The following is a 13,797-nucleotide window of genomic DNA, read 5'->3' on the forward strand; positions in this document are numbered from 1 at the left end:
GAGTTTTGAGACTTCAAGGCACGTTGCAAAAGGAAAAAAGTGAAAGGAAATCGCTCTGTTCTTGGGCCAGAATATATTTCACTCACAAAGAAAAAAAAAAATCCGAACTTTCTAGAATGTTTTTAACCATTGATCCCAAACAAAATGCTTATCATCTCAAATCTAATACTGGGTCCTTCCCACTTATAAAAACTGTCCCCAATGCCCACGGAGAATGGTAACTAACCCCATGTGTCAACTTCAAATAAGCCAAGGTATAAAAGGCATAAAACAGCTCCAAAGGACTACGCTGTGAAAGGAAGGCCTTCAAGCATTTTGCAAACTTCACATGCACTTGTTTTATATGAGTATCTATAGCCACATACAGCATAAAAAGAAAGCTTTGAAAAGGGAAGGAACTCACTGTACAGAAGACAAAACAATACCCTTTTTATTTTTAAAACTCTGGTGAAATAGGTTTCCATAGGACATCCCATTCAAAAAAAATTAATGTAAACCAACCTGCCTGTGGGTTAGTCACACTATACAGACTTCATCAGAGTGTTTACAGATACCTAGAGTATTTACAAATTCTATCCGTTAGGTAGTAAAGTGTTGTTGCAATTTTTCCAGCACATATTCCACAGTAAAATAAAGGGGGTATATTGGTGTTCTTGTATAAAATCCTTAACAAATAGAGAAAGGCAATTTTCCTGAGAGAAGATTTGTTCTTGAAGTATTTTTCTTTAACAATTGGAAATATAGAAATGGGATGTAGTTGTAAAAGAAGCATAAGAATGTCTAAGTTAACATTTTCTTTTAAATTATTTTAAGTACCATTAAGTTAAAATGTTTACATTCATTATAAAAAAAATGCTGTTAAATCTTATGCAAATGATTTAACACTGATTGCTGCAACGCAAATTGCACTTTTTAAAAAAATTATTGTATACATGGAAGAAAAATATCTTGTTTGCTACCCTGTTTACAAATTCTGACTGACTTCAGATCAGCCACACAATATGAACTTTGAGAAACGTCAGTCACAGTGTATGTTAAAGTTACAATGCAGTCTTGCAAACTGAGTAATATTTTTGACAAGAGACCTCATGAACCGACTCAGCCTCCAGAGATGTGTACCAAATGGCCTCAAGTGATCTTCTCCACGAACGCACGTGAAATCTGGATGTGGAAAAGGTATGAAGAAATTCTGGAACAACCAAAATTGATCAGAAGAAGCACATGATTTTGGACAAAATGCAAAATCTTTTTTAAAAAATCTCTCTCAATATTCCTTAGCAGGCAAGGCCCAGGTCCTGGTCCTGGTTTCTGGAAGCGGAGCAGGGTCCGCCCCGGAGGCGGGCTGGCTGGAGTGGCCCTGGCCAGAGAGGGAGGCAACGCGCCCAGTTGCACTGGCCCTTCCCTTCCATCTTCTCTCACTCTTCAGCAAGCCTCTTGGGAAAAACATCTCTTTCAAAATAAAGGCACGAGAATCACGTTCTGTCAGCGCAGTCGCCACTGTCTGGACTGCTGCACAAAAGCAGACACGAGTGGAGTGAGGCCCGCGGCGGAGCCCTCCCTGCCTCTTGGCGGCATGGGCTCAGGCCAGGGCCAGGGCGCACCAGGAATCCTGTCGCACGGAGGACGTGACTTCGGCCGGCGAGGCCAGACTGACGCCTATGTAGAGCCCATCTTGACCCGAATACTTGAGCTCGCTGTTCTCGGGATTGGTGCTCTCTCCCGCGCCAGTCATCACCGGGGCACCCGCCTGGCAGAAGAGGGGGACAGAGAGGAGAGACGAGAAGGGGAGAGGCGGTTACCATCCTGCTAGTTAAACGCATGAGAACTAATGAACGGGTCAGTGCAGCCAGAGCCAGAGCCGCTCCTGGGCGGATCCAGGGCAGGGGAAGTGAGGTCGGCATTACTATCCCCTGCCCCCAGCAAGTGGGGGCTTTTCCCTGCATTGCACACGGTGCCACTGACCTGACCCTGGCCACCCAAGCCTTAGAAACATTAGAACTCAGGGCAGGAGCCACTGACAAGATGCAGAGCTGGACAAAAGGAAGGGGAACTGAAGGAATCCTATTTGTAAAAAGTGCCAAGTTCTAAGATCTCTGACGGTGAAACAAACCTCATTGTGTGGGTAAACAGGTATTAATGATGCATGCACAACCTAATCATTTCCAAACAGAAACGCGCGCACGTGCACACATACATACACACACACACACACAGCTCTAACAAGGCTTATTCAATGATGGCAAAGTCTTTTAGACTTTTAGAAAAGCTACACAGTTCAACATTCCCTGATAAGTGAAATTTTTTAGCACTGACTTCATGGAAAATGAGCCCGTGCATATACAGGTTTTAAAATCTACCTCATTTACCTTAATTCTTTACAAGAACAGTCCATATCTGAAGCAGACCACATTATAAAGAAAATGCTAACATCCTCTATCTGCCATGCATGATCATGGAAATGATTTCTCTTTTTTTTTGAAACAAGGAGTCTCACTGTCTCCCAAGCTGGAGTGCAGTGGCACGATCTCAGCTCAGTGCAACCTCCATCTCCTGGGTTCAAGTGATTCTCCTGCCTCAGCCTCCCGAGTAGCTGGGATTACAGGCACGCACCACCACACCTGGCTAATTTTTGTATTTTCAGTAAAGACGGGTTTTCACCATGTTGGCCAGGCTGGTCTCGAACTCCTGACCTCAGGTGATCTGCCTGCCTCAGCCTCCCAGAGTGCTGGGATTACAGGCATGAGCCATTGTGCCCGGCCACAATGATTTCTTGAAGCACAAGTTCACCTTTCCCCTCTTCCACCCATTCCTCCCATTCACATGAGAAAGGCCAAATAGGAAACATCATATAATTTAGTAGAATCAAACCAAAATAACTAAAATCTGTTTAGACAACAGTTTGAATAAACTTGATTTGAGAAGCTTTTGAAAATCTCACTATAATCATGTACTTTTTAAAATCACCTTTTTCCTTCTAAAAGTTCAGGAGCTCTTATTCCTTCCAAGCTTTCAGGGTTCCATTCTATAAATTACCAGATACTTGTTATTTGACAGAGGTAGGACATTGTGTACTTTTCAAAGAATTTCTTTTTTACATACATAATCCCATTAAATCCTTAAAACAGCCATTTCTCTGGCAGCAGACATAGGCAGAACAGAAAGGAAGCGTGCCGAGCCTCTGCAGCCTGCAAGTGAATGAGGTTCAACTCTACTGGTTTTTCCAACAAGATCTGGTTTGCTCTCAACCCTCACCATAAGCGCATGAGGCTGGGAGGCAGGACTTCAGGGAGCAAGCCCTCTGAGTCAGACCAGACAGACCAAACCCAACCCCTCCAAAGGTAACTACTCCTTCCCTTGCCAGCAGAAATGAGGTTTTATGAAAATCCAGCAACAACACTGGCCCCACACCCAAACTTTTGTTTACTTAACGCAAATGTAAAGACTTAAACTGGGGGTTTTAGGTGCACTAAAAAGCAAATTTCACAAAATCAGTGAGATGTCTCAAGCTTCAGATGGATTCTTGTGGCAGTTCTGAAAGAGCTAAAATAATCCTGTCCAACGAACTGAATGCCATGAACGTGGTTATACTTATAAACATAGTGATTAACTTTAGCCCTTAATTCCAGACTCTACGAGAAGTAAATCCAGTGTGGATCCAGATTTAACCCTCAAATAAATAAGCAAAAGAATGATATTCCGTTACAAAAGAATTAGTTATTTAGAAAGGAACTATTAGAGTGAGCTTCCTTATAATGATATATGTCACGTTCAACTGTGCATTGATTTTCTTATTCCAAAACAGGCACATCAGCATGCATCTGACTAAATCTGCCTTCACCGCAACAAGTGTTATTTTCTGAAATGGATAAGGTTCCTGAACTGGCCCAGGAAATAGCCCATCTCAAATGGCAGGGAAATGCCAAGACAGCAGAGGGGTCTGTCACCGCCACCACAGCCAGCAACAAGAAACATAAGCAGGCTGGGCACGGTGGCTCGTGCCTTTAATCCCAACACTTTAGGAAGCTGAGGAGGGAGGATCACTTAAGCCTAGGAGTTTGAGACCAGCTTGGGCAACATAAGGAGACCCCATCTCCACAAAAAATACAAAAGTAAACTGGGCATGTAGTCCCAGCTATTTGGGGAGCTGAGGTGGAAGAATTGCTTGAGTCCAGGTGATGGAGGCTGCAGTGAGCTATGATTGCATCACTGCACTCCAGCCTGAGGGACAGAGCAAGATCCTGTCTCTAAAAAGTAAAAATTAAAAAAAAGAAAAGAAAAGAAAAAAAGACATATCGGCAAAGCACCAACTGACAGCCAGACACTAGACCAGGAGCCTGAAAGATAGTCACGCCCCAGGAGCTCCCAGGCTATGTGGGGAGCCAGGATCCATACACATTAGAAAGTCGACTGTTGGCTGCTTATCATGAATGACAAATGAATGGCTGAGACAGGAAGGTAGCCCAGGAGTCAGAAAAGGAATAGCAGAGGGCAAGGACTCCTGGGCAAGGAACCAAAGGCAGCCCGCACAGGAGCATGGGGAGGAGGGGAAGCAGCTTGGACTCTCAAGTCCTGTCCTGATTCAGTCCCCTGCTGAATGCAGTCCCCCTGAGCCTCCTCTGTGCCCAGGTCCTCACATTTCCCACCTCAGGGATGGCTGTGACAATTAAATGAGCTCATGTTTGTAAAAGCGAAGGCAAGGTGCCTTGCCATGTTAAACATTCCATAAAGGGAAACTATTGTTATCAGCGAGAGAAGGATGTTCAAAATGGGAGGCAGGACGGATGAAGAGAGGCGGTCACCTGGACTGCTCAGAAGAAAAGCCAGCAGAAAAACAGAAGGATGAAGCAAAAGAGTGAAGAGACTATGTGCGAGAGGTAAACCAGAAGCCTGACATACAACTTTGTATGCCTCAGTTTCCACACCTATAAAGTGGGATAAAAAGAGACACCTATGTCATAAGGTTATTGCAAGAATTAAATTGGCTAGGCCAGGCGCGGTGGCCCACGCCTGTATTCCCAGCACTTTGGGAGGCTGAGGCAGGTGGATCACCTTGGGTCAGGAGTTTGAGACCAGCCTGACCAACGTAGTGAAACCTCGTCTCTACTAATACACAAAATTAGCGGGGCAAGGTAGAGCATGCTTGTAATCCCAGTTACTCGGAAGGCTGAGGCAGGTTGCAGTGAGCCGAGATTGCGCCATTGCACTCCAGCCTGGGCAACAAGAGTGAAACTCCATCTCAAAAAAAAAAAAAATTAAATTGGTTAATATATGTAAAGCCCTTGTAACAGTGTCTGAGAACAGTAAAGATTATGTCAGTATAAGCTACTCTTGTTATGTAATTATTATTGTTAAGGTTAAGAGGCTTAGATGTAATTTATTCTCCTCATTCTATCCTTCAGCCCGGGCATGTTACCCCATCACCAGGCAGGGGCAGAAGCAGTGGGAACATAGTCGGAGCTCAAAGAGAACCACCTCCAGAATGACCCTATTCAAAGTGTCACTGACAGTTCTTCACAAAAATAAATCAAAGTGTTCTGGAGCCATTCAAAAGTCTCATGACTCTCTTTTTTACTTTTTTTTTTTTTGAGATGGAGCCTCGCTCTGTTGTCCAGGCTGGAGTGCACTGGGTGCGATCTCAGCTCACTGCAATCTCTGCCTCCTGGGCTGAAGAGATCCTCCCATCTCAGCCTCTCAAATAGCTGGGACCACAGACATGTGCCACCATGCCCAGCTAATTTTTGTATTTTTTGTAGAGATGGGGTTTCACCATGTTTCCCGGGCTATTCTCAAACTCCTGAGCTCAAGGGATCCACCTGCCTCGGTCCCCCAAAGTGCTGGGATTACAGGCATGAGCTACCACACCTGCTCACTCATTGACTCTTTTTCAACAAGCCACATTAAAGAAACGTGAACACCCTGAATGTTATTCTTACACCTGCGTAACAATTCCAAAAGCAACTGGCCAAAATAACCTGTCTTTTTTTCAGACAAAATGTTAAGCTAAACCTCAAATTCCACGAGTGATGCACTCCTAAAAATGAATCTGCTCGTTTGCAATTAAAAGCAATAGCTGAGCCTGTCAGAAGAAAAACGGGGCAAGTACTTGTGCCCAGTGCTTGGAAGCCTTATTTTATGTGTAGATATAATAATATTTAAACATGAAATACTGCAAAGAAAAGCTGATGTTACATGATTAACACCAGTTCCCTCACTCATGGCTGGCAGGGCTACATTCCTGTATACCCACCTTACAGAAGGCAGTTAGCTGCAGTGTCAAGAGCCATCCAGAAGTTTAGACCCTACTTTGCCCTGTAATTTCACTTCTGGAAATGTATTATAAGGAAATAATTCAAAAGAAGGGAAAGGTTCCGCAAAGGAAGCCAACCGTCGCAAGGTTACTTCTAATAGTAGAAACCAAAGAAACAATCTAATGTCGAATAACATGGGAATGGTTTAGAAAAGCAGGGTACATCCGCTCAATGAACTATTATGCAATTATTAAAAATAATAAGATCATGGAGCAAAATGGAAAAAAATCCTGTAACACCATGTTAAACAAAAAACAGCAAGATATTAATGACACGTCATAACTGCAATTTATCCATGCACATGTGTAAGTATTACAAAGGTCCCCTGGGAGGAGGGGAGAAACAGGGGACTAGCTGAGAGGGCCAAGTCTATTAGGCATCTATAACTTTCTTTGAATATCTTTCTTTGAATACTTACATTGAATTGCATAGTACATCTATTCAGGTTGGTGTCAAAGTAATTGCAGTTTTTGGCATTGAAAGTAATGACAAAACTCACAACTACTTTTGCACTAACCTAGTAACTTTGGGGATGAATAGAAGACATGAGTACCAGAAAACACAAGGCACTTGAGGGACAAGCCAACCTTGATGGGATCAGAAAGTGCCTTGAAAAAATAGGAGGGAACCAGAGTCGGGGCACTAACAGAAGGGCGGGTCAGAAGGGCTCCCATCGACCCCTGAAATCATCTCCCTGCCACCTGGCACAGGACAGGGCCTGGCCAACCGCACACATGTGAAGCACACAGTTCCATACAAGTTAAAACACCCAACACGTTGACTCCATGCATCAGTGTAACTTCAGCTCTCAAAACCAATATTCTCTCACTCTGTCACCCAGGCTGGAGTGCAGTGGTGGGATCTCGGCTCACTACAACCTCCGCCTCCCAAGTTCAAGTGATTCTCCTGCCTCAGTCTCCAGAGTAGCTGGGATTACAAGCACCCACCACTACACCAGGCTGATTTTTGTATTTTTAGTAGACTTGGGGTTTCACCATGTTGGCCAGGCTAGTCTCAAACTCCTGACCTCAAGTGATCCGCCTGCTTCAGCCTCCCAAAATACTGGGATTACAGGCATGAGCCACCGTGCCTGGCCTCAAAACCAATATTCTAAAAGCAGAAGGTGTTCAGAGTTGGCACAACGACTCTTCTTAAGAAGCGTGGCTTGTCCTGTTATTGTTCATCTTTCAAGTCCCTTTCCCTCACTAATGATAGTCAAGAGCTGCCTACTGAGAATCAGTACATGTGTGTGTATGTGGGCCGGGGGCGGGGATGGAAATCAGAGAAAAACGTAATATGATCCTGGACCTAATACACACACATACAAACACACATATAAATTTCAATTGTTTAATATATTTTCCCACAAATAATTCAACCCTTGAAAGGACTTTAGTTCAGATTGCAGACATCACAACCCAGCAAAAGCAGGCACTTCACTAACCTAGACCAACCTAAATAAACGTTCCTGAACAAAAGGGAGGGAGAACTCCGGAATGCCCACAGCTCAACCATCCTCCCTCCTTTCAGCAGGCAGCACAGGCCAGGCGGAGGTCCCTGCTCTCTCCCTGATCAAAGTGCAAGGAGGGTGGAGCAGAAATCGGCTCTGTGTTTCCATTCAAGGCTTATCTGCCCTCCACCCTCCCACAGCCAACTGAAAATGGAGGTACTTCCTGTTGAAAGAATGTGTTATCAGGGCCAGACCCAGCCTGGGCTTACCACTGAAAGCTGGCCGGGTTAGGTGGGAGACAGGCAGAGCAGCTGGGCTGGAAAACTCTCTCCAAAAGGAATAAATGACTTCAGGGAGAGCTTGGGCTGCTACAGATTGGGACGTGGAAAATATCTGCTAGCCTGAGAGGTAGCCACAGTTCATCTTTAGATCAACTGGAATTTTTTTTTTTCCCCTGTGAGGAGCCTTCACTCATGTTTGGACACACATCTGAAAAACCAAAGATTTCTGATTGGATCAACTCATGGAGACAAATGCCCAGCAGTGTCTCTCTTTGTTTTCCTTCATTTCGCACATCCCATAATGGGGAGGGCGGGAGACAGCTTCTGATGGGAAGGCAACACAGCCGAGAAAAGGAAACCCTGAAAGGGCGTAGCCTTTTCCAAAGAAAAACATGGGTTCTTTGGCTTGTGGATTATGTGCATAAATTTCCTTTGAGGAAGAAAACCAGAGAGGAGTGTATCGGGCATGCTCTATCTTCCTTGCTGGAATCTCTCTTCGTGCAGTCTCGGTCTGAAGAAAGAAAACACGGCGCCCCAGGCAGGCTGAAGGACGACTGTGTGATCCTTCCCAGAGCAGACGACTTTGATGGTGATCACACTGCCTCCTTCACTGCAAGGCAGACTGTCGGCTCCCCCAGCCTCTGATCCGTCCTTCCTACACATCTGAGTGAGATTGCGCTTTCGGCTTTTTCTTGTGTGAGGGGAAGCCAGCCGTCCCTCACTGCCAAAGCTCTTCTCTGCTTTTGTAACCTCTAGGTTAGACTCCTGTGGTGCTTTATAGCTGCCTTCCTCAAAAGAGGAATTAAAAACTTTGTATAAATTCCAACAAAGGGGAAATGCTTTCCTGCAAATCGTAACTTCCACTATATAAACTATGATCATTTCAGTTTGGCTGGAGGTAACAGAGGACCAGACACGAAGTGACTCAATAATAGTTTAGAAGGTGACACATGAAAGACGCATGAACACACAGATTCTGTCTCCACCAGGACATGTGAAAACCAATCACAATGAAACTCTCAAATTCTTAACAACTTAATAAAACAAAAAAACACAGACAACTTCTCTCTAGAGGGAGAGTCACCGTCACCTCAGCTGATGACCTAACTATTCAGCAGAACAGTTCTGTATTTTTTTTTTTAATTCAACAAACAAATTCCTTACTGGAAATTTCACCAGCTGCTCCCCCACTCTGCCCCAACCCCTACCCCTCTAGCCCCTTCTAGGCCTGAGTAGGCAAGGATATAGCCACACCAAGGGATGCTGCCCTTTTCAAGAAGAGGAAAGCAATTCTATGCACGTAATCTATTCTGGACAAAAGAGCAAATTGTTTTATGTATCTGTGCACACTCAACAGCAAGCATGTTGTGGTGAAGAAAGGCACCAGTGAAAGTTTGTAAGTACTCTGGGATTATCACCAAAATACTGGTGTACAAATAGAAATCGCAAGGGAGAGGGTCTGTCCCACAACTTGAAGTCAATGAGCACCCTAAAGAAAAAGCTTATCCTCTAAATGAATCAGAATGAATCACACTACTAACCTTCAAATTAAGTGGGACAGAATCCTGAGGCAAGATTTAAAACCTGCTGAATTACGATCTTAATTTTTATAACAAAACTCACTTTTCAGGAGATGGATGACCATCTTAATCTCTCCATCTTAATTACAGAAAACATACCAAGAAGCATTTACAATGCATTTAAACCACAAAAAGCATTAGGAAAGTACTAAGTATCAGAAGGAATAAAAGATTTGCTATCAGAGAAATACAAATCTCTAAAATGTGTTTATTTTCTTAACACAGTAACTCTACACCTCTAAATGTCCCCATTAAGAAAGTGAGGATCGTATTCTAATATCTTGGGATGAAAAAAAAATGCCACGCAAATAAAGCTGATCACTATTAACTTCCAAGGCCCGTATTTAAGTAGTGCTATTCTTCTTAAACTTCAAAGAGGGCTCCAGGCATCTCCCACTTACTCTACACAATACTCCTAAGGACCAGATGGTAGGAATTACTTTTCCCCTTTAGTAGAAGGAGGAAAACAGAGGATTTACAGAACCTTGGCAGCTCGCTACACTCACACAGACAGAGCTGGAACTAGCGCCTGGCTGCTGGAATCTGTTTCCTCCCAGCTGCTAATCCGTGAACCCCCAGAATAAACTTTTGACCATATTCAGGCTTCACCACGAATCAAGCAACTAAATTTAATGACAGCTTTAAATGTAAAATACTTGTGTTTAATAAAATTAAAATATGGTTCTGCAGCATGTGGCCCAGCTCTGGTGAAACCGTGCCAAGCCAACAACCAAAACAGGCAGCACACCATCAAGTCGGATCATGATTTAAGCATCGTCAGATGTTGACTTGGAACTGTTTACTCATAAGACCCCAACAGGACATTAAAATCAATGCCTTGTTATGTATTTGTTCAAATCATTCTTAAAATATGAGGTTAATAAAATAATGTCTTTGTGCTCAGTCTCACAAATTCTGAGTACTGAGCCTTTAAAAAAGCCTGATGTGATGATGTGATGGGTAGCTGAGTGGTGAATTGTCATATTGCCAACACCTGTCTTTGGAGATGGTTTTTTAAATTATTAAAATTTCAGAGAAAATTAACAGGTAGGTCTAAACACGAACAGAACTAACAGATTGTACTTAATTCATATCCACTGGATCTTCATACTGCTAGTAACTCTTCTGGCAGACACCCATGAAATGCATAATAAATTACTTTTGTTCCAGTAAAGGAATTCGTTTTCTTCGAAGATTCATTTAGCAATAACCTTTCAGAGCAATCTAAGCCAGATTTCTTAAATTTGGCCATGTTTTCCCGTAACATTATTTCATGTTTTCTGACAATTTTGTATATTCTTATAGCGGTGGCGGCAGGGGGGAAAGAAAATTGCAAAGAATCTGTAATTTGAAAGAAAAGCTGTGTTCTGGGATGAGGCTATAAGAAATGGTGAATAACTTCTACCCGTACTTATTCTTTATCCAGTATTCTGGCTATCAGATAGTGATAATGAGTCACTTATTAAATAAACCACAATTCTGTGATAAATTATGTGGATATATGTTACAAACTATTTAAAGCTTTACTGTTTCCTAATGTACATACAAAGCCATTGGATATTGATATAGCATACAATGCATTTTTTAACTATTTCTTACCATCCTCCCTGTCATACACACACACACACACACACACAGGATTCAAAAAAAAAAAAAGGAAGTCTAGAAAAAGCCTTGAGATCAGAATGAAAGTATGCAAATCCACATGCTTGAACATTCCCTGCCGGGGTGACGTGTGACTTTCATGCGAAGGCCAATGTGGTCAGACAAGAACGTGAGTTATTAGAAGGGGCTGTGAACGTAGAAAGAAAGGGAGCCTGGCACATAGGGAGCATGAAGATAAAACGCCAACGAAATATTTATGTTCATGGCTTGTAGCATGTGGCAAGTGGGATATTAATAACTGTGATGATTGGTCAACTCCCTGGGAGTGGTAACAGCCCTGGACTGGGAGGCAGGAGACGTCGGTTCCAGTCCCGGCTTCAACACTGGCTTGTTTTGTGACCTTAAGGAGTCACTCCGGATCTTGGTTTATAAATGAGGCAATAATAATATCTAACCACACAACTCTCTCACAGATCCTTTGGGAGATTAATGATTTTTAACCCCTTTGCTACTTATTTAGAAATGAGTGTTTTGGACGATAGACTCTGAAAAAAAAAATAGGTACTTGCCTATTAAGAAATGCTTTTACAGTGATTTCTTCATAAATACTCATTAAAGACAATTTGAACATTCTGAAAAGTTCCAAACCTTAGCATTTGCTTGTGTATGGATTTAAATCGCAGTATTAGAAGGATTTCAGTACTGCAATCTTGTGTTTCTCTTAAAAGAACCTTGTTATAACCAGATTAGGTATGTCAACAAAAGTTAATTTTTACTACTTTTTTTTAACTTAATGTTACCCAACTGCCATATTCTTACTACCATTACACATTTGATTTCTAAGTATAACACTGATAAGAAAATTTGCATTAAGTGCCTTAAATACATTCTTGGTCAAAAGCAAAAAACTTCTCTCACACTGTTTTCCCACCTGTTTCAGTGGGAGGATATTTGATGCTGAAATTATTCAAAGTTAGTCAAATTTCTTTAAGAAAACATTCTTTCTTCTCTCTAAAGATTTCAAAGAAATGAACTGATATCACATATTAATCTAACACGCTGTAGTGGCAACAACATTGACCACATCAGTCAGACCTGCAGCCAATGTGAAACCATGCTTCTCAATTTGACACCGGACCTGAGAACTGTTCTTTACCTTCTGCATCTCACTTAGAAGGAGGAGTAAAAAATGAAATGTATCTAAAGCACCTGGCACATAAAAGGTACCTGACAGAAACTAATTTCCTGCCTCCCTCTGTTCACTATCTTACAAGTGAGAGAGTACAGGAAAAGGAAAAACTTGCCCAAAGCAAGAACACTATGATAAAATCGAAGACCAATCCACCACTGTTTGGGTCTCGAGTCCTCTAGAAGCTCTGTGGCATATTCAAGTTAAAAATGAAGCAGTAATTTTCTGCTCCAGCCCCAGCAGTCTCTTGCATCAGAGCTCGCCTTCATAGGTTCCTCTGAACAACTTAACAGTATAAGCTCAACACAAGTCCTTCACAAACGTTCCTTCCAGCTCTTTCACAGGAACTATAATTTTGTGACCAACCAAAGTGCACAGTAAATCAAAAATAATTCCATCACTTGGAGAAAAGACAGCGGAGTGTAAATCTGCTAATAGAGACTCCCCCTCTACTGGAAAGTGCATGGTAAGCTACAGGACCTACTAAGGTGTTTTCTATTTCCCCCACGGGATGCAAATATTATATATGAAATAAAATCTATAAAAACAATTTAAAATATTTACCTGCCTAAACTTTCTTCAGAGGCCTTATAAAGCACATCAAATAATCTTAACTTGAGTCAGTCCCCAGATCACTGCTGTAGGCCACAAGCACTTATGGGTGCTTAACTCCCTCAAACGACCACACAGCTCAGGGGTGACTACAGTAGGGAAATAGGTCTAGCTAAGCACACAGCGTCCCAGAAGCACACAGGGGATGGGAACGATGACACCTATTTACTAGCAAGAAACAGAACAAAAGAGTGGTTAAGGTGCACCCAAACAGGCTCAGATGCAGCCAGCGAGGAACCTGAGTCTCTCTCTCTCAGGTTGTCTACCTCTCTTTGTGGAAGTTGTGTATCACCAGCAATGCCCCACAAAGGTGAGGAAACACATTTCCCATCCCTAACACGCCATGTCTAATATGTTTCCATTAGAAGAGGTAACCAGGCAGCCACTCCAACCATCCTGCCCCCAGAATCCCTGGAGGCAGAGAAATTGCAGTGCCTGCCTAAAGAAGGTCAGCGCATAGAATCAGCTGGCCGGAGATGTTTTTCCTCCCTAATAAAACTCTGCTTGTAAACTTGACAAGCAGGCGCATGCTACATTTGTTTACATCAATTATCAAAATACAGAACCCTCCAGTAAGAAGGTCCTAATTGTTGAACTCAAGTGTACAGACAGAAAACACATTTGTCACCGAAGCAGGATTTAAATAAAGTCCATCACATCATTTGGGCCCTGACGTTGATTTGAAATATTTTCGACCGGGCGCGGTGGCTCAAGCCTGTAATCCCAGCACTTTGGGAGGCCGAGACGGGCGGATCATGAGGTCAGGAGATCG

At 42.8% G+C, this 13,797-nt stretch overlaps 1 protein-coding gene across 1 annotated transcript in view; it reads right to left on the bottom strand.

Annotated features, from left to right (window-relative positions):
• Positions 1-405: 405 nt before the first annotated feature.
• GATA6 (GATA binding protein 6) overlaps positions 406-13,797 on the bottom strand; it is a 30,296-nt gene continuing 16,904 nt past the window's right edge. Inside the window, exon 6 of the mRNA XM_017873523.1 lies at positions 406-1,747. Within this exon, the coding sequence (XP_017729012.1) occupies positions 1,473-1,747 (275 nt within the window). The 3' untranslated portion in view covers positions 406-1,472. The remainder of the gene's footprint in view (positions 1,748-13,797) is intronic.

Source organism: Rhinopithecus bieti, unplaced genomic scaffold (genome assembly GCF_001698545.2).
Source record: "Rhinopithecus bieti isolate Rb0 unplaced genomic scaffold, ASM169854v2 scaffold_6946, whole genome shotgun sequence".
Classification (NCBI taxonomy): domain Eukaryota; kingdom Metazoa; phylum Chordata; class Mammalia; order Primates; family Cercopithecidae; genus Rhinopithecus; species Rhinopithecus bieti.